At 40.7% G+C, this 21,439-nt stretch overlaps 1 protein-coding gene across 15 annotated transcripts in view; it reads right to left on the reverse strand.

Annotated features, from left to right (window-relative positions):
* Nucleotides 1-7,503: 7,503 nt before the first annotated feature.
* Nucleotides 7,504-21,439, reverse strand: part of USP6NL (USP6 N-terminal like) — a 151,410-nt gene continuing 137,474 nt past the window's right edge. For all 15 annotated transcript variants that reach the window (XM_002820521.5, XM_054521911.2, XM_054521909.2 and 12 more), the window contains one exon: nt 7,504-10,827. In XM_002820521.5, the coding sequence (XP_002820567.1) occupies nt 9,422-10,827 (1,406 nt within the window). In that variant the 3' untranslated portion in view covers nt 7,504-9,421. The remainder of the gene's footprint in view (nt 10,828-21,439) is intronic.

The following is a 21,439-nucleotide window of genomic DNA, read 5'->3' on the forward strand; positions in this document are numbered from 1 at the left end:
CCTAGCACTGTGGTGGTGTGTGACTATCCCTAGCATTCCAAATCATTCCTGAGTGACAACACTGTGTGGATATTTCAGAGATTAACTCAATCTTCATGACTCTATGAAATAAAAACTACAATCTTCATTTCATAGATGAGGAAATGGATCAGAATATAAGCCCCATGAGGACAGGGACTTTGTTGTCCTGTTACATGATGATCTCAACAGGACCTGGAATGGTGGCTGGCCATGAATGCAAAATTGAAACCTCAGCCAGTCTGACTCCCATCCCAGGGCACTCAAACATCAGCTGCGACTGCCCCTGCCAAGTCTTTCAGAGGCTCCTTTCCCTCTGGCACCGCTTAAATGCCCACACCTTACAGCAGAGCAAAGTAAGGCCCAGAAGAGGTGTGTGGCCCAAAGTCACATTGCTAACGTGTGGCACACTCAGACTACAATGCAGACTTGACAATCCCCAGTCCACTCTACCAGACTGACAAATGCACAGGGATGTTGATGTCTTTTCAAAGATAACTTCGCTAAATGGTAGTATCTGTAGTCTGTGACGCAGACGTGGCTGATAACTTAACAAATGTCTTCGTGTTTGCGGCTCAGCTGTGCTGTTGTCCCAGATGCCCCACCTTGGCTGGCATATCGCGCGGGCCAGCACTCCTGTGACTCTGCCCCCTACATGCTGGGGAGTCCCTATCTCTCTCTGGGACAGCCAACCACCTGTCAGACAACGTCATCTGTCAATCTCCTAATCTTCAAACTCTACATGTCAAAACAGAAGTCGTTTTCCCACTAAACCTAAACCAGCACCTTCTGAATTCCTTTTATGAGATGATGGCCCCACTCTTCACCCTACTGCCCAACGCAGGAACTGCAGCAGGGGACCGTGATGTTTCAGAGCAAAGGCTCTGAAGAAAACAGCTCCATTCACAAGAGAAAGTAGTACTAATTTTAACCATAGAAGTACAAGACATATTCTGATATTATACAACATTGCTGAAAGAAATTAAAGATCAAAATAAATGGAGAGGCATTCCATGTTTATAGATTGGAAGACCCAATACTGTTAAGATGACAGTTCTTCCTTGACTGATCTAGAGATTCAAAACATTCCCTATCGAAACCCCAGCAGGCCTTTTTGCAAAAACCAACAAGCAGACCTTGTAAGTTATACAGAAATGTAGAGGACCCAGACTAGCCAAAATAATGTCAAAAAGAATGGAGAATGTATACGTCCCAATTTCAAAATTTAAATAACTCTTACATACATGTTCAGTTGATTTTTGACAGGGGCACAGTGGGGAAAAGCAGTCCTTTTAACACATGGTGCTAAGACCACTGAATATCCATAGGAATTTAGATCTTTACCTCATACCATATATAAAAATTAATTTAAAACAGCTCATAGGCCCAAATTTAAGAGCTAAAACTATAAAACTTCCAGAACAAAACATAGGAGAAAATCTTTGTGACCTTTAGTTAAGCAGAGAGATACAGTACTAAAAGCATAACTTGTATAAGGAAACTAATACATTAGGCTTCATTAAAATTAAAAACAAGTGCATTTCAAAAGACACCATTAGGAAAAGATAAGCCATAGACTGGGAGAGAATATTTGCAAATCATGTCTTAAAAGGACTTGTATCCAGAATATATTAAGAACTCTTACTATTTAATAAGAAAAAAAACCCAACTGAAAAGTGAGCAAAAGATTTAAATAGACATTTCACCAAGGATATATAAATGGCCCATAAGCACATGAAAAATGCTCATCATTAGCTATCAAGGAAATGTAAATCAAAGCCACAATGAGTTACCACTTCACATCCACAAGGATGGCTATAATTTTAAAAGACACATAATCACAAGTGTTGGTGAGGATGTGGAGATATCAGAACCCTCCTACATTGCTGGTGCAAATGTAAAATGGTGCAGCTTCTTTGGAAAACAGTCTGGCAATTTCCTAAAAAGTTAAACATATGTCTGCACAAAGACTTGTACACAAATGGTCACAGGAGCATGAAAACAATCTACATGTCTATCAACTGGTGAATGAACAAACTAAATCTGACACAGCCATACAATGGAATAGCATTCAGCAATAAAAAGGAAAGCAATTACTGATAGATCCCACTACAGGGAGGAACTTCAGAAACATTACTGAGTGAAAGAAGCCAGACACAAAAGACCACGTCTGATTCCATTTATAGGAAATGTTCAGAAATGGCAAAACTGAAGGACAGAAAGCGATCAGTTGCTCTGTGCAAATGGAAATGGGGCTTAATTGCAAACAGGGAAAAGACTTTTTTTTTTAGTTGTTCTAACATTGGTTGTGACAGCTGCACAACTCTATAAACTTACTAAAAAACCATCTAAGTATAAACCTAAAATGGGTAAATTTTGTGGCAGGTAAATTGTATCTCCTTAAAACTGTTAGGGGAGACAGGGAGGCACAGGCTCTGCATTCAGAGTACCAGGGTCCCAGTCCTCGCCCTTTTACTTATCCACTCTGTCGCTTGGGGCAAGTTAAACTTTGTGCCTTAGTTTTCTCGTCTGTAAACTGGCAATTATCGTAGTACATACTTCATCGTTATTGTGAGGATTAAATTGGTTAATACCAGTAAAATGTCTAGCGGAGTGCCAAACCCACAGCAAGCATTCAGTGTTAGCTGTTGTCTCATTGTGATCATTCGGATTACACGCATCCAGTTGTCTTGCCAGTTTCCCTTGGTAATTAGTTCTCAATCACCTTTCTTCATACCTTCTTCCCTGGCCTTAAGCTCTGTGCCACTTTTTAGATGAAAGGCTTGTCCTGTCTCCCTCACTGCCCCCAGGCCTGTTCCCTCACATTTCACTTCCACAGCATGGAGGGACCACACCAGGTCAAAACCAACTACAGGATCAAGTTCAATTGCACACAACTCCCTCCACCATCCTGTCTCTGTGGAGCCCCTCACCCCTTTTCCACCCCCATGCCTACCCCACATACACATCCCATGCAGCTGCTCTTGCCGTCGGTCCCCTCTGCAGAATGCCCTGCTGTCTCTCCCTCTTGTCTTTCTATATGCTTGTCCCGTCAGGCTCAGCTGAGACAAATCCTTCCTAAGACTTCCCTGAACCTCTTGGGCTGGGATCACTAGTTGGCCTTTATATTTGTCTATAATATGCCTGTAATAGCCTGTGCATATCTCCAACACTGACTGACAGATTACAAAACACATGGTCAGATTAGAACACACATCTCACACCTGGAAGCATGAATCCAGCACAATGCAGGTGCTCGACAGAATGTTAGCTGGCCAAATGAAGGACCAGACAGGCAGCGCTTTCTCAGCTCCTCATATACTGAAAATGCTCACAGACTTCCAAACAGCTCAGGACTTTGTCTAGGAACACAGAAATCTTAGGGAGGCTCTCCCTCTGTTGAGGACCATTGCAAGCAGCACCTCAGTGGAAGGACAGGGCCTGCCATCTTCCGTTTGATGCCGTAACTGTCAGCAGTTCAGGAGCATTTGCACAGATGGCTGGAAATGTCAGTTTTGCTGGTGACATTTTTCCTGACTTGCCCAACATCCAAGTTTCTAAACTCTGAAACTCTTGGTTAAGAACCTTTGAGATATCTCATAGCGGGAATATAAGTTTCTAAACTCTGAAACTCTTGGTTAAGAACCTTTGAGACATCTCATAGCGGGAATATAAGTTTCTAAACTCTGAAACTCTTGGTTAAGAACCTTTGAGACATCTCATAGCGGGAATATAAGTTTCTAAACTCTGAAACTCTTGGTTAAGAAACTTTGAGACATCTCATAGCGGGAATATAAGTTTCTAAACTCTGAAACTCTTGGTTAAGAACCTTTGAGACATCTCATAGCGGGAATATAAGTTTCTAAACTCTGAAACTCTTGGTTAAGAACCTTTGAGACATCTCATAGCGGGAATATAAGTTTCTAAACTCTGAAACTCTTGGTTAAGAACCTTTGAGACATCTCATAGCGGGAATATAAGTTTCTAAACTCTGAAACTCTTGGTTAAGAAGCTTTGAGACATCTCATAGCGGGAATATAAGTTTCTAAACTCTGAAACTCTTGGTTAAGAACCTTTGAGACATCTCATAGCGGGAATATAAGTTTCTAAACTCTGAAACTCTTGGTTAAGAACCTTTGAGATATCTCATAGCGGGAATATAACTTTCTAAACTCTGAAACTCTTGGTTAAGAACCTTTGAGATATCTCATAGCGGGAATATAAGTTTCTAAACTCTGAAACTCTTGGTTAAGAACCTTTGAGATATCTCATAGCGGGAATATAACTTTCCAAACTCTGAAACTCTTGGTTAAGAACCTTTGAGACATCTCATAGCGGGAATATAAGTTTCTAAACTCTGAAACTCTTGGTTAAGAATCTTTGAGACATCTCATAGCAGGTATGTAAGTTTCTAAACTCTGAAACTCTTGGTTAAGAAACTTTGAGACATCTCATAGCGGGAATGTAAGTTTCTAAACTCTGAAACTCTTGGTTAAGAACCTTTGAGATATCTCATAGCGGGAATATAAGTTTCTAAACTCTGAAACTCTTGGTTAAGAACCTTTGAGACATCTCATAGCGGGAATATAAGTTTCTAAACTCTGAAACTCTTGGTTAAGAACCTTTGAGACATCTCATAGCGGGAATATAAGTTTCTAAACTCTGAAACTCTTGGTTAAGAACCTTTGAGATATCTCATAGCGGGAATATAAGTTTCTAAACTCTGAAACTCTTGGTTAAGAACCTTTGAGACATCTCATAGCGGGAATATAAGTTTCTAAACTCTGAAACTCTTGGTTAAGAACCTTTGAGACATCTCATAGCGGGAATATAAGTTTCTAAACTCTGAAACTCCTGGTTAAGAACCTTTGAGACATCTCATAGCGGGAATATAAGTTTCTAAACTCTGAAACTCCTGGTTAAGAACCTTTGAGACATCTCATAGCGGGAATATAAGTTTCTAAACTCTGAAACTCTTGGTTAAGAACCTTTGAGACATCTCATAGCGGGAATATAAGTTTCTAAACTCTGAAACTCTTGGTTAAGAACCTTTGAGACATCTCATAGCGGGAATATAAGTTTCTAAACTCTGAAACTCTTGGTTAAGAACCTTTGAGATATCTCATAGCTGGAATATAAGTTTCTAAACTCTGAAACTCTTGGTTAAGAACCTTTGAGATATCTCATAGCGGGGATATAAGACAATCAACTTTAGGGGGATGGAAGAGCTTAATGACTGCACTTTAAATTATGGAGGAAAATACAGTAATCTGATGTCTGGGTTCCATCCAAGATATTCTGATTTAAGTGGTCTGGGATATAATCTATGCAGAAAATTTTTTTAAAGTTCACTCAATAATTCTAAAGAATTATAGTTATTCTAATAGACCCAGCAAGGGTCAAGATCTGCTCTTATATTAGTTCCTCTGTCATTTTCTCATGTATAAATGGTAGCAGTTATGCTTAGATTTATGGATAACTGAAAGTCCTTCTGAAAATAAAATGCATAAATGTTAATCAGATTCCTTTTTCCTATTCTCATGACTTTGGGTCATCTTAAAAGTCTGGGCTGGGCACAGTGGCTCACACTTGTAATCCCAGCACTTTGGGAGGCCGAGGCAGGTGGATCACTTGAGGTCAGGAGTTTGAGACCAGCCTGGCCAACATGGTGAAACCCTGTCTCTACTAAAAATACAAAAAAAAAAAAAAAAAAAAGCCAGGTGTGGTGGCGGGCACCTTTAATCCCAGCTACCTGGGAGGCTGAGACAGGAGAATCGCTTGAACTTGGGAGGCAGAGGCTGCAGTAAGCTGAGATCTCCCCACTGTACTCCAGTCTGGGTGACAGAGCGAAACCCCATCTCAAAAAAAAAAAAAAAAAAAAGTTTCACTGCTTAAAATCCACTTGGCCACTAAGCATTAATACCCACATTAGATACAGACATTTAAAATCCATTAAAGAACAATTTAAAATAAAAGACAAAAAATAAAAGAAATCCTAAAACCATAATCTTAAAACTCACAATCAAGTGCACACTAAGATAAAGGACTGATTCCAAAACATAACCAAGAATAATCTTCAGTGCAGAAGATGAAGCTGTAGGTCCTCTGTGAAGAGATCCCTACTCGTAGACATGGCATGCTTTTCTCGCACCATGACAGTGAAGAGAAAGGGGTTTCAGCACCATGCTGACCAGGTGTCTGTTCTTGTGCTTGCATCCTAAGGGAACCCGAGGGAGAGACTTGAAGTGACTGCAACTATGAAAGCCTACTTGAAAGTCCCACTGAGTATGGCGAAATTTGTAAATTTCAGAATCTTCTTCCGAAATGGAATCTTCTTAAAATGGAAAAAGAAAGTTGAAACAATCGCATCCTATAAACATCTATTTTTCTTCTCCAGAGCTGTCCTCTTGGTTGAATCTCTTTTCACTCTTTTGAGACGGAGTCTTGCTCTGTTTCCAGGCTGGAGTGCAGTGGCGTGATGTCGGCTCACGGCAACCTCTGACTCCCTGGTTCAAGCGATTCTCCTGCCTCAGCCTCCCGAGTAGCTGGGATTACAGGCACATGCCACTACGCCCAGCTAATTTTTGTATTTTTAGTAGAGATGGGGTTTCACCATGTTGGCCAGGATGGTCTCGATTTCCTGACCTTGTGATCTGCCCACCTCGGCCTCCCAAAGTGCTGGGATTACAGGCATGAACCACTGCAAATACTAAATTTATAAATCACTAAATTTATACCACCACTTCACCTGGCCTCTTTTCATTCTTTCAATGAAACAGTCTATTATTGATACTGATACCTGAATTTATATACATTTCCCAGCTTTAAAAAGATGTTCATTTTTTAAAAATCCTATTAATAAACAAACATATGAAAACGTCAAAGTTTTAAAACTTTTGAGATCCTAGGTCTAGTTTCTTTAACCTCTCAGACTAAATATTCTATAAAATAGAAACTACGCCAAGCGCTTACTAAGGCAAAATTGCCACGAATAAAAGACTTAATGGCAAAATACACCATGTACATGCAGTCACAGGGTAAAATCAGTGTCTACACTATGAAACTCTGTACTAAATGGGTTTTTCATAAATATACTTTACCAATCTCTTTATATCATTATTTCATTATCTCTTATTAAAAAATAAATTTGAAAAAGTAAAACTGTATGGTGGCAAGATAATTTCAAATTACATTTTCCTACTTAGAAAACAGCTACATTTTGTAATGAGGAAGACTAGAAATGCTACCTTATTGCTATTAACAATGTCATACTAAATAAAATAAGGAAAGACTATGTAGTTTTAAATATAGTCTTACTGGAAATTAGTAAAGCATTAAACATAGAACCGTGACATATACAAAGTAACACAGGTGAATACTAGGCAACAGCTACTCCATTAGAAGAGAATTAGCCTTCAAAGCATCTGGGGGTGCACCATTTTTGCCGTATGAAAAAAATGCACATAAAAGACACAAAACAAAATATACTTATTACTTTTAGCATGTTAAAAAACAATCACATCAAAAAAGTATACAGATAAAAATGTCATAAATGACATAAGAAAATAGTGCTTGTGTGTATATATATATTTTTTGCATATATATATATATATAAAATCTACAGTATTTACCATTGTTGATATATATATTTTGGAGCAGCTCAGATACTGCTATTATAAACTAAATTGTACAGCTTGGTTTATTACAAGTCACAGAATTATGGTTATATAATGGGAATTAATATCCTCAGCTACATATTTATATACATTTATTTCTCAGCTTCCACCTGATCTGAATCAAGAGCCCAGTTATTTCATCACAATTTTGTTTGCGTTTCAATGTAGTGTTTAGCTTTAATACACTGCACTTGTTTTGCTATTTAATAACATCATTACCAAGTTGATTAAAATTACATTAGACTCATTATATACATAAAATATATTGTCACATTCACTAGCTAAACAAACGTTACTTTCATTTTAAAAGACATACTTTTGTACCTTGAAGTTTAAAGCCCCACCTTGCAACAGGAAGAAACATCAGTGTCGGGTTTTCTACTATTCAAATATAAGCAATGTTGAAAACAAGCTCCCCAATTAAACACGAAGTCATACTCTCTTGGAGTGCCTAAATCTTTGTCAGTGTATTGGTATGTGTAGTGTAACAGAATATTTTTAAAGACATCACTAATTTTTTTTTTAAGCCAAGAACTTGAATTTGTTTCAATAAAAAAAAAAAAAAGATTTTCAAAATCATGAAATCACACTGTATTTTTTAAAAGATCAAAATCCTAGACTCCTGTGAAAAACTAGAATCATTTTTATAATTTTAACATGGACAATGTAATGGCCCGATGAGGTGCAGCAATATCCGTCAATTACATTCCATAAAGAGGCCAGAAATGGATTGTGTAAATGGCCACCCTGGGACCTTCGTGGGGAGAAGCTATGTGAGTCGAGGCAGAAGAAAGAAGTAACCACATTGCTAATCTAGTTAGTGTGACTGCCCCACATGAGTACTGTGAGCACTGAGGGATCAGTAAGCTGCAACTTCTCCTGCTCTGAGATTCACAAGAGTCAGACCAGAACAAAGGGCATAAACGCACTAAGACCAATCTCTTAGTATGTGGATATGTATGATAAGCACTGCTGCGCCTTTGGCCGTAAACTTATTTTAACTGCCCCGATTTTTAAGCACCATTAAGTGGTTAGCCTTTCTCTCCAATGTCTTTAATTTTCAGATTGAAAGAAAATGGCAACAGCTGAAGGAGAATGATGAGCATTCTGTGAGACTGCAATTAATAAAGTCAGGAGAAACTCTTCAGTCAGTTTAGGACCCAGGTTACAAATATGAGAGGGAAAAAGAAAAACTGGACTAAAAGACAAGGAAAACGAGAATTACATATTATTCCATGGATCTGGATTAAAAGTAGTTTTTTAAAAAACGTTTCTTTAGCTCTGTGTTCAAATGTGTATGAATAGATGCCAATATCTATTAAAAGACACATACACTACATATAGCGTTAAAAATATCTATTCTACAGTTTTTTCAGTACTTTGTAACATTAGTCAAAACAGAATGAGCCAACAGAGTAAAAATGTTCAGATTTTGGTGAAAAACATAAACGGAACTGAGTAATAAATTACCATTGTGCGTGCATCCCTAAATGCTATTGCTATGTTTCCGGGTTAAATTCTAACAGGTCAGTGATGATGCAATTTAAACGCTCATCTTCAGCAGCATCTACGTGGGGCTGAAGACATTTCCCTGTATTCTTATTACTAACAGACAGGAGAGATGTGCGAGTTGTTTACAACAGTATAAATACCGCTTTGGCAATTATGAACATAGCAATGTAGGTTTCATGTGGTTTCTCTCGTCTTTAGCAAGTACACATCAAATCTCACAGCAACACTGACTCTTGGATGGAAAGCCCGTCCCGATTCCTATAGTGGTAGGCTGGAGGCGGGGGCCCTGAATATGGATATCCAGATGGACTGGCATCTTCTGCGGCCGGTGAAGCTTTATACCTCAGGGGACTATCTACAGAAACTGCAGGGAGGCCACGGTCCTGAAAGGGTGCGAGTTGAAAGGCTGAGTATTTTGGTAAATTGCCACGGCTAGCATCTCGGGTCCATGATTGTCCCTGCGTCTCAGGTCTGTATGTATAACTAACTTCTGACCATGTTCTGTTATCTGGCAAATAATCCACTGGCGGAATGATCAATTTTCCATTCTTTGGTGACCCTGAATTGCCCGAATATCCCCCAGCACCAGTGTCAACAGGGAGGACTTCTATTCGACTAGACGGCAGTACAAGGGGGCTTGGGCGGCTGTAAGATTTCTCCGGAGAAGCACTGACGGAAAGAGAACCATGAGGTCTCCTGGAAGGATTCAGTTGAGTCCCAGGGCTAAACTGTGGAGAAGCAAAGCTGCTGTTGGCAGTAGGGAAGTGTTTGGGAGAGTTTCCGTGGTAAACGGGGGGGTTGCTGTAGGAGGGGGGATGAGCTAGCCCTCGGGCTTCCCCATCTAGCTGGGACGGATATCGTGCATGACTTGGAGGCTGTACTTTAAAAGTAAACTTGTTGGATACTTTTGATGGACTAGAACTCGGCTCAGCATGCTTTCTCGGGCTGGGAGGGTAAAGAGCATGCCGTGGGCTCTGGGAGTAAGCCCTTTCCAGCGCCTCCTCCACGGAAGCGCCGCTGTCCAGCTCCGGGCCCGGCACGTTGTCGTACTGCGATGCAGTGGAGCCCCGCTTCCCGTCCTCAGTATCCAGGGCCTTCATCTTTGGCCGCACGTTTGACACCCGCACCTCGGCAGGACCTGGGGCGGTGACTGCGAGCGTGGGGTGCGCTGCTCGACCTTTGCCTTCCATGGTGTATTTGGCAGTTCTCTCTGTAGCTGAGACGTCTGACGGTTTATTCCATTTGGGCACAAATTCCTTCCTGATATTTGAAGTGGCGTTGCTATTTTGGTTGGCAGCTGCGTGATTATATTGCCTGGAACTGTCCTGTGGACCCGATGGGAGTTTTCTTTGAAAATCTGCCTCATCTTTAAGCTTTTTGCTCTCCTCCTCCACCGATTTCCGTCTTGGCAGCTGTGCGCTCTCGGGTGTCCCGGTCCTGCTCTGGTGGTGCAGGGAGTGCTCGTGCCTCCTGTGGGGCGCCCCGCTCTCCCTCCTGCCGCTGGCCTGCGGGCTCGGCCGGCCCACGCTCCTCTGTCCGTTGCTCAAGTGATGGACGCCCCAAGACTGAAATTCAGGTGGAAGCTGCCCCAAGGGCTTCTTTGGATATTCATCCTCTTTACCTAGAAAGAAAGAGAAAGGCTAAGTAAGATAATACACGAGGAAACAGTACCCAATTGAAGCAGTTCATTAGTAACAATGGCATGCTTTTCATCTGTGTGCAGATACACGCTGACATACAACACACTGTCATACAACACACTGTTTATACCATATACACACGCTGTTTATACCACAGAAAGTTGGTAGCTGATGAGAGGTGTTTTTTAGAGACTGATACTAAAACATACCAACACTCACAATCCTATTAGGTCAAATGTATTGTGGGTGGGAATATTTTGTAACTTTATGCATAAGTTTCATACAATCGTATAACACGATTCTTGTATTTTGTTGACAAGTTGTTAATGCTTTTTCAAGCCTGCAAAGCTGATATTCTCATTTCTATTCCTAACAGGCAGGTTAGTAGCTCAGTGTCTCAACACTACATTACTTTCACTCTAACCTTCCACAACTACAATGGTTTTGAAATCTCAGTTCAACTTCTGTCAACTCCAAGCAGGTCTGCAAAATTTAAAACTCAACTGATGACCAACTGTGGTCTCAAAGTTGTCCTCAAATAGATTATTATTATTAAATACTCCCACAGTACAATTTCCTGATCAAAAGAAAAAGTACTCTCTATCTGAAAACTAACATTCTAAAAGAATCCTACTCTAAATGCAAAAAAAGAAAAGGAATTTAAAAAAAAAGAAAATCATACTGGATACTATCGGTTTTATATTTTAAATAGCAGAAAATTCATGAGGAATTGAAGGTATAACAGATTGGCCATTTAACAAACTGTTTTAAAAATTATCTTTTACAATACGTGTATCCAATAAACATCATCTTGAAGAAACAACAGACTTCACTTAAAATTCCATGTTTTTCACCTGTTTTTACGAAATAATGTACTGTCATTTAGAAATGCATTTTTGCTCTTTTCAAATATCCAGCCACCCACCCATCTAGAAATATTTACTGAGTGAGCCTGTTGGAGGGTCAGGCACTGCACTGAGTGGTGGGTACATCAGTGCTGAGAATAAGATGTGGTCTTTTTTTTCCACATAGCTTACAGTCTTCATGATGATAATTTTGTCACTTATGCACATTATAATTTTCTTTAGGATATTTCCACAAAAATATTCAGTGATCTTTTTGGGGGAAGAGGGGGGAACAGAGAATTATGAAGAAACAATATCCTTTAAATAATTAAGCTATCAGTATCAGAATAATTGAGCTAAAACAACCTTTGTGCTCTTCTGATTCAGTAGTTTTTAAATAAAAAGCAGACTCTTTTTTTAAGCCATATTTCATATGAAACCCCCATATAGAAAACAAAATATACACAAAGCTGCTCTAGTTAAAGTCAGGGGGTGGGTGGGTCCAGGGCTCCTCCCAGTGAAACGTCTTTTCCTCTCTTTTCCTCTTCCCTCTCCTGGGCAGCTCTGAAGGGCCCAAAGGTTCCAGAGACATCGAGTCCTCCCTGCGTTTTCTACAGGGGAAAGCAGAGCCTAGGAGAAGCCAAGCCATCTCACAGTGGCAGGAAGCCAGTGAAAACCCAGTATTTTCTTTCCCAGTTCACTCTTCTCTTCCCCTGTGCCGTTTTCATGAAGTCCCAGAGAAATTTTTGATGGTTTCAATGGAACTTTACTTTGACAATGTTTATGCAAGCTCCTTATTTTATACATGTGAAAGAATAACAAGTGTTAGAATGGGCAATTACAGTTTGTTTCAACTCATTCATCCATTCAGCAAATACATAAAGCAACTACTGTGCACCAGACACTGTTCTGGTTGCCCACAATACAGGGATGGAATGAGAAAAGTGACGTCTCTGTCTTTCTGCAGCCTATATTCTACTTATACAAAGTGCCCTGAAGAAAATTAAACTAGGAAGAAGGAATTAAAATGATTGGGAGCTGGGCAGGGCAGAGCAGGAGAGTGCCAGCAAGGAGGCGGCCCTCTGAGCATGGGCCTTGAGTCGCGGACAGGCAGGCACACATGGGGCCTTGAAGAGTGCGGCAAGGAATTTGGATTTTATTCCAAGTTAACAATAAAACACTAGAGGCTTTTCAGTAGAAGAATTACACGACCTCATGTCTATCTTAGAAAGATCACTTTAATGGTGGCCGGGATTTCAATTGTGGTACTACTGAATGATGATGACACTAATGGCTGGTACTCACTAGGCAGTCACTGCGTGCTGGCCACTACTCAGAAAGCTGTACCTGTAAGGCCTGCGATAGGCAGACAGTGCAGGGCTCTACTATTTTCCCACATTTTGATGGAAAATGAAGGCAGAAACTAACCTGCCCAAAGGCTCACCACCAGCAAGTCACAGGTCCAGAATTCAAACCCTAAGCTGATTCCAGAGCCTTTGCTCCTCCTCCTCCACTATACCACCGTGGAGGCAGTGAGAAGAAGTTGCTTCTTGGATAATTGTTAAGGTAGTATCTGCACACCTGCTCAATGTGTTAGATGTGAACTGTGAAAGAGCAAGCAGCACACAGCGTAACTCCTGGCCTGAGACAGCCACAGGCAGATCCTATTCTGGAACAGCTGGCAGAACCCACGTTGTTCTTATACCTTTTGGTAAGAAATATATTTTATAATATGTGGACCAATTATTTCAATTGGCAACCCAAACTTTAAAATGCTTGTAATTCAGAAAAGTTTTCTTTGTTTTATGAATGTGTATGTGAAATAACCTTGAAATGCCAGGAATGGAGAAAGTAGACTCTAAGTACTAACAAGTCAAGAATACTTCAAGTAGTTATTCAGCACATCAGGTTAAAAAGAAGCAATAAAAATAAAATTAAAACCTATCCAGAATCCTCCAAAAGTTTTTTTCTATCAGCTCTACAAACAGGCAGTCATCCATTTAGTCCCAGATAAATATATGAATGCCTTCTTCCCTGTAGGCAAATAATCCCAACAAACACAATTTATCAAGAAGATATAAAGACATGAATAATAGAAAAACTGAATTTATAAACTTTCCTTTAGTCCTCACTGTCTGACAATTTTCTAAGGGCAGAACACAGTAATCTGATTGGCTAATTCAGTGGCTGGCTGATATTCCATCAGACAGTAATATCGGACAATCACCAAAACATCCTTTTCAGGTTAGCAAGAAGAAACCTGATGAAAAACATAACCATTAAAGAAAAGGAAAACTGTGACGCCCAGAGTGGTGAATGCACACCTGAAGATGCGCTGTCACAGGGGCAAAACTGGATTCGCTGCAGAGACTGTCACACTGAGCCCTGGAAGCTGCCTCACTTCTCCACCACTCACTGGCCTGCAGAGAGCCACCAACTTTTTAGCTCACATGAAATAATTTAAAATGTCTTTTAAGATTCTCCACAGCAGTATTTAAAAAACAAACAAAACCAAAAAAGGAATAGATTTCCGGCTGCTCTGCTGCTCCGCCTAAGCGTGCTCTCCCCACATCGCGCTGGCGGCGGAAGCACCCAAGCTGCTCTCAGCGCTGCCTGCAGGTGCCCAGATTCTGATTTCCATGTTTCACTCTGCATCAATTCTCAATTAGTGAAAACTCAATTCACCTGACATGAGGCGTTTCTAAGGGCAGCTACCCTTAGCTCTATATCACCAATCTCAAAACTGGATTGTTTTAAATAAGTTTCAGGGACTGCCTTTTTCTGTTAGCAAAAGTCACCTACTTCATTATTTGCGATAATTTGCTTGTATGGTCCTAGCACATTTTCAGTGTCAACAATGTAATGAAACAAACTACAGTGATTATAATAAAATGTATTTCATACAACCCCATCAAAAAAACAACTGGGCAAAGCAAATGTGGAAGGTAGACACAGGCAGTAACAACCCTATAGGGGCATTTAGAGTTTCAATACTTTGCAGATTTCTGTATGCAGTTTTCTATGTCTTGTGGTCACCAATTTATTCCTGAGAATGGTTAACATGGGTTTGGCTTCCAAAGTGTTTTCCCTAGACACTCAGCTATCACTATTTATTGATGATAATCAAGTAAAATCGTACCCCTTTTAAGTGTAGTAACCCAGAATTTAAGCAATATTCTAGGTTTGAACTAAGATGGGCGATTACTTCCCTCATCCTGAACACTGTAGTGGAGAGTGTATCAGCTGTCTGGCGGTCACACTGTACAGCCCTCCCTTTAGAGACAATGTTTCCCAAATGTTGTTAAGCTGTGTGTCTCCAAGGCACAGTGGAACAGCAGGGTCAACAGGAACAAGTGACCTGAATTTGAATCTGCCACAATAAGCTGTGTGAACTCGGGAGTCTCAGAATTCTCATCCATAAATGAAAACGGCAATATCTATTTTATAGATCCGCTATGAGGGTAAGAGTTAATATATAAAGAAAAACCTAGCATATTTCCCAACATATAGAAGCCGCTTAGGAACCGGTAGTTGCTATTACTCTATATAGTCATGCATCACTTAATGACAGGCATATGTTCTGAGAAATAAGTTGTCAGGCAATTTCACCATCGTGTGAACATCAGAGTGCACTTATACAAACCTAGATGGCACAGACTACTGCACACCGAGGCTCTATGATACAGCCTAGTACTCCTCAGCTACAAACACATACAGCATGTTACTGTACTCAATACTGCAGGGTCACTGGAACACAATGGTAGGTATTTGTAAATCTAAAGATAGAAACGGGACAGTGAAAATACGGTATTTTCGTCTCACTGGGCCAGCATCCTATATGCAGTCCACTGTTGACCGAAAGTTCATTAAGCAGCTCATGAGGGTAGCTGTTTTTAGACAGGTTCAAAGTGCTTTACATTGATTCCTATCTCAATTTATCTTACTTAGACTCGTCATTTCAATCTGGGATCTCCCTGGAATTTTACATTAATTATACCTCCCCATGTGACGCCATCCACAAATCTGGCACCATGCTACCAACGCTTTCATCCAAGTGACTGGTAACAAGTATTGCACTGAGTAAGAACAAAGCTGGAGCACCCTAACTTCTCTAAAAGGTAAAGAACTCTCAAAGGAAATGGAGGATGCCCTATATAGAAAACTAAATAAAGAATATGAACAGGAAACTCAAAGAAGAAAAGAGCAGGTAAATTTATCACAAGTTATCAGAAAAATGCAAATTAAAATACTTCTAAATTGGTATATCTCACTACTGTGGGCTTGGAGAAACAAATTCTCCAATTTGACAATGCATATTGAAATGTTTGATCTAGGAATTCCACCTCTGAGAATTTATCCTAAGATAATTAAGGGATATGCAAAATATTTGCTGTAAGGATGTTCAAAACTGCATTCTTTTAGAAAACTTATATCCTCAGCATAGAGGATTTGTGAAATTCAGTAACAATTATGAAACAAAAATATGGTGAAATAAGGTATAGAAACTTGTAGCAGCCTACTGCCATATTAATGTATTTTTAACATTAACTAGTTAAAAAGAAAGTTATAAACAATATGTGTAGTATAATCTCATTTACTATGAACGACATACAGGCATAAATCAATACATATGTCTACAAAAATGACTAAAAGAAATAAACATTAGTAGTGGTTAATACAGTTTTTAAATGCTCTTAGATTGAATGATTATTTTTCCTTAACTACTACATATTTTTTCTGCTGTAAACATGTATTAATCTGAGTAACAGAGAAGTATGAAGTTTAAAAGCACAGAATACTGTTCTACAGGTAGGATGACATAAATCTGCAGTTTTGGTGTATGACTTGTAAGAAATATTTTTAGCTTATCCAAAAAAGTATTTTAAGACTTTGCCAGACACTTTACTTTTGTTGACGGCATTCTTCCAATTCATTAAATGAGCGGCTGGGTGCGGTGGCTCACGCCTGTAATCCCAGCACTTTGGGAGGCCGAGGCGGGTGGATCACGAGGTCAGGAGATCCAGACCATCCTGGCTAACACAGTGAAACCCTGTCTCTACTAAAAATACAAAAAAAAAAAAATTAGCCAGGCGTGGTGGCGGGCCCCTGTAGTCCCAGCTCCCAGGGAGGCTGAGGCAGGAGAATGGCATGAACCCGGGAGGCGGAGCTTGCAGTGAGCTGAGATGGTGTCACTGCACTCCAGCCTGGGCGACAAGGCAAGACTCCGCCTCAAAAAAAATAAATAAATAAATAAAATAAAAATAAATGAGCAATCTTACCAAAAAACAAAGTCAGATTAATCAAGTATGGCATCACTTGATGGAGTCATGATGAGTGATCACCTTCTTTGCTTTCTGAGTGATCAAAAATCCATTTTTAATTAATCCATTTATTGATTCTTGCCTCAGATAGGCATCATGTTTACTTGTCTGTGATTTACATTATTCAACTTTAATCCTCTGTAAAAAGTGGAACTACATTTTTCTTATCACTGTCCTTCAAACACCTGTTTGGCTCCACAGCCTTTCCCAGATGACCGTCAGTCACAGTTCACTCAGTCGAATGGTATGTTCCAGGGTCTCTTAGTCACAGCTTGGCCGCACTTGGCTTCAAGTTCCTCCTATCAATATTTGTTCAAATGTTCTCATTCTAAAACCTCTTTTTCACTGAAAACATGGAAGCGAAACACTACTGGACTAGTGCCTACACCCCTCACTCAGAGGAGTGGTCCTGTCCTTCCCCTAGTTCTCATTCAAATACACAGAGGCCCTTGGCTGGCGTTAGTTACAGGGACAGGGTAGGGAAGAGAGGTCAAGGACAGCAGCAAGATGGTTTCATAAAACACCAGTGTGGTGCAGGAGACAACAAACTGTAGCGTGGGAGTGGAGGGGAGGAGGTGTGGGAAAAATGAGGAACACCTTTGAGGAAAATGTTGCCATGGCATGGTCTATTCCTATGTTGTGATATTCACAGATTTTCATTCTGGAATCCTTTAGACACAGAGGAGGCACATATCAGTAAAGACTGAGCTGGACACATAGTAAAATGTAGAATTACCAATATAAGGCATGTGTTTCTTAAGAGAAAGAAAAAACCAATTGAGAAGTAATGGAAGGACTGAGGTGGTAATTTCAGGCACAAAACAAAATGCAAAGGTATGTGTCATACATACGTAGGAGATTTAATTTTTTAATATAAGGAGTAAGAAAAATATTTACCTTATAATTAATTCTACTTTATATTCCAGTAAACACAGAAATGTCTCTCTCTAAGGAAGAGTGCCTAATAGTCTATACATCACACATCTATGTGAATTAAAGGAAAAGTTTAACACGTTCCATTTACTGAATGGACAAGAGGCCAAAATGCACACTGGGAAAAAAATCTGTGACTGTTCTGAAATGTCCAAAAAGTAGCATCTTAAAGTTCTTTCATGGTAGTCTCTAATATCTTTTCCCTCCCCCTAGTAGGCTATAACCTACTTACTTCTTTTGTATTCCTTCCCATAGTATCTAAAAGCATAATACAATCACAAGGAAGGTGTTAACAATGTTTGTTCATTCAAATATTCATATGACTTAGAGTAATGACACACTGTCCATATACACAGGCAGAAACCTGACGGTTATAAATATCCAAGATCCATATTACTAAGAAATTAGATGTAGCAGGGTTCGGGGGAAAAAAATCCAGTACAGACAAAATGACGCTGCCTCTAATCAATTCCTAAATGATAACCTCTCTTTAGGAACTACTGTTTAAGAGGAATATGGCAAATACCTCAACTGTAGAAAAACATTAGAGGTTATGGCCTCTTTGTTCCGCAGAGATTTTCAATAAGGACGCAAAAGGCAGCAGACAGGGATATAAGAAAGCCTTTCAAATACAGGTACTGAAAAACCCATTCCTCCACATTTTAAAGACAATAAACCAAGTGAGGCTGGAGGCCCTGCACAGTGGGGGACGGGCATTCCCAAGTGCCCAGACCAGACTACAGGGCTGGGGTTTGCTTCACTTTAAACAGTGCCAGCTCACTCCTGCTTTCTAGAGTGATCCATGGCCAGGGAGCAGGCTAAATACTAACAAGTATAGCCCGTGCACGCTCATGATACCTGCACCAACGTCCATCTCCCATGAACATTTGCTGATGCTAACGCTGTGATTATGCCATCTACACGTTTCTCCCACAGCTGCCTAATACCTCTGAATAGTGTAATATTCTCAGAAATTCCACAATGAGCAGTGTATATGCAGCTTACATTTCCAGGGAGGCCCTCAGGCCCCCGGGGCAGCACTGTGGAGGTAGTAACACTGTGCCTCTCCTGAGGAGGGGAAGCAAGAAGGGGCGGAGACAGTGAAGGAGAGGTGAGGAAGAACGAAGAGGTGGCGGGGAGGTCACGGAAGGCAAGTAATGGAGAGGACCAGAGCAGCAGCCAGGAGCGCAGAGGGCGTGAGGATGGAGAAGGTGGAGGATGGAGGCAGCCGCAGGGAACCTCATAGAGGGCCCACGGGGACTCGCTGGCTTTTCATAACCTCTGTAGGGACAGAGGCCTCAGCTCCACCAGCAATACGGAACCCAAGGACGCCATGCCAGGATCTGGCCTCTACTATGATGAAGAGGAAAATCTCCTTGACTTCATTACAGAGGTGGTTCCTTTCTAGAGATTAATTATTCAACCTCCACCAAACTGAAAACACATCATGCAGACCCTGTAAGAAGGACGAATGCCATCACCAGTAACATTTTTATATGCCGATTAGTATTCTCTACCCTTCTTCACAGAAGTAGGTCCAAATAAAGCATTCAACATTTTGGTGTGATCTATTTTCAGCGCTATCTCAGCCTGCTTGAACTACCACCCCTAACCCCACCACACAAACACTGCTCTACTTGTCTTTGGTTTAAATATCTCCTTTCACCCCTAAGCAACTAACTGTAACTAAAAGACTCAAGCATAATTGATGTCAAAACAGAAAACTATATATAGGCAATAAGCATTCCTATTTATTATCCACGCTTGCATTCTGGGCTTCTTTTCAATAGACAGAATCATGTTTTTGCTCACTCCACTACGGTCTCATGCCTAAAATTTTATTTTCCCTTTCCTCTCCCTAAAAACACAGGAATTGGAGGCCTGGCCTGGTGGCTCACGCCTGTAATCCCAGCACTTTGGGAGGCCGAGGTGGGCGGATCACGAGGTCAGGAGATGGAGACCATCCTGGCCAACATGGTGAAACCCCATCTCTACTAAAAACACAAAAAATTAGCCGGGCGTGGTGGCGGGCGCCTGTAGTCCCAGCTACTTGAGAGGCTGAGGCAGGAGAATGGCGTGAACCTGGGAGGCGGAGCTTGCAGTGAGCCGAGAACGCGCCACTGTACTCCAGCCTGGACGACAGCGAGACTCTTGTCTCAAAACAAAACAAAAAAAAACCACCACCAACAACAAAAAAAACCCACATAGGAACTGGAATAAAGACTTACTGCCAACCACAATGAGATACCATCTCACACCAGTTAGAATGGCGATCACTAAAAAGTCAGGAAACAACAGGTGCTGGAGAGGATGTGGAGAAATAGGAACACTTTTACACTGTTGGTGGGACTGTAAACGAGTTCAACCATTGTGGAAGTCAGTGTGGCGATTCCTCAAGGATCTAGAATTAGAAATACCATTTGACCCAGCCACCCCATTACTGGGTATATACCCAAAGGATTATAAATCATGCTGCTATAAAGACACATGCACACGTATGTTTATTGTGGCACTATTCACAATAGCAAAGACTTGGAACCAACCCAAATGTCCAACAATGATAGACTGGATTAAGAAAATGTGGCACATATACACCATGGAATACTATGCGGCCATAAAAAATGATGAGTTCATGTCCTTTGTAGGGACATGGATGAAGCTGGAAACCATCATTCTCAGCAAACTATCGCAAGGACAAAAAACCAAACACTGCATGTTCTCACTTACAGGTGGGAGTTGAACAATGAGAACACTTGGACACAGGAAGGGGAACATCACACACCGGGGCTTGTTGTGGGGTGGGGGGAGGGGGGAGGGATAGCATTATTGGGAGATATACCTAATGTAAATGACAAGTTAATGGGTGCAGCACACCAGCATGGCACATGTATACATATGTAACAAACCTGCACGTGGTGCACATGTACCCTAAAACTTTAAAAAAAAAAAAAAAAAGAAAGACTTACTGCCCTACTCCTTAAAGGGTAAGGAGGCACCACAACTCCTCACAGATACAGCAGGGGATGCTTTTGTGAAAATACCACATTTTTTATATTTCTCACTAGTGTTTGCCTAAGTGGTATTTTTACGGCAGTGCTAACAATTAGAATAATCTGCTTCAACAAAAAGGAATGTAACTTGATACATTTTAGAAAAAAGCAAAAATGTTTATTATTTTCTTCTTAAGTAACTTTTTTTTTCTTAAAAAAGAAGCCAACAAAAGAATATTCTAACAGTCCCTAAAAAGCAAGGAAGAGTCCCTCTCAGGCCCTTCAGGCTTGTCCCTGCTTGATCTTACGCTGGTCTCTGTCACCCCCCAGTGGACGCCACACTCAACTACAAGCCTCGCCCATCAACGGCCTCCGAGGCCTTAGCAGGTTTTTGCACCTGACAAGAGGTGCATCATTGCAGCAAAGCGCTCTAAGTGCTCGCTCTATGAGCAGCATTCTACCTTTACACTTTCAATAGGAGAATACACACATTCTGACTGTTCT

Source organism: Pongo abelii, chromosome 8 (assembly GCF_028885655.2).
Source record: "Pongo abelii isolate AG06213 chromosome 8, NHGRI_mPonAbe1-v2.0_pri, whole genome shotgun sequence".
Lineage (NCBI taxonomy): Eukaryota > Metazoa > Chordata > Mammalia > Primates > Hominidae > Pongo > Pongo abelii.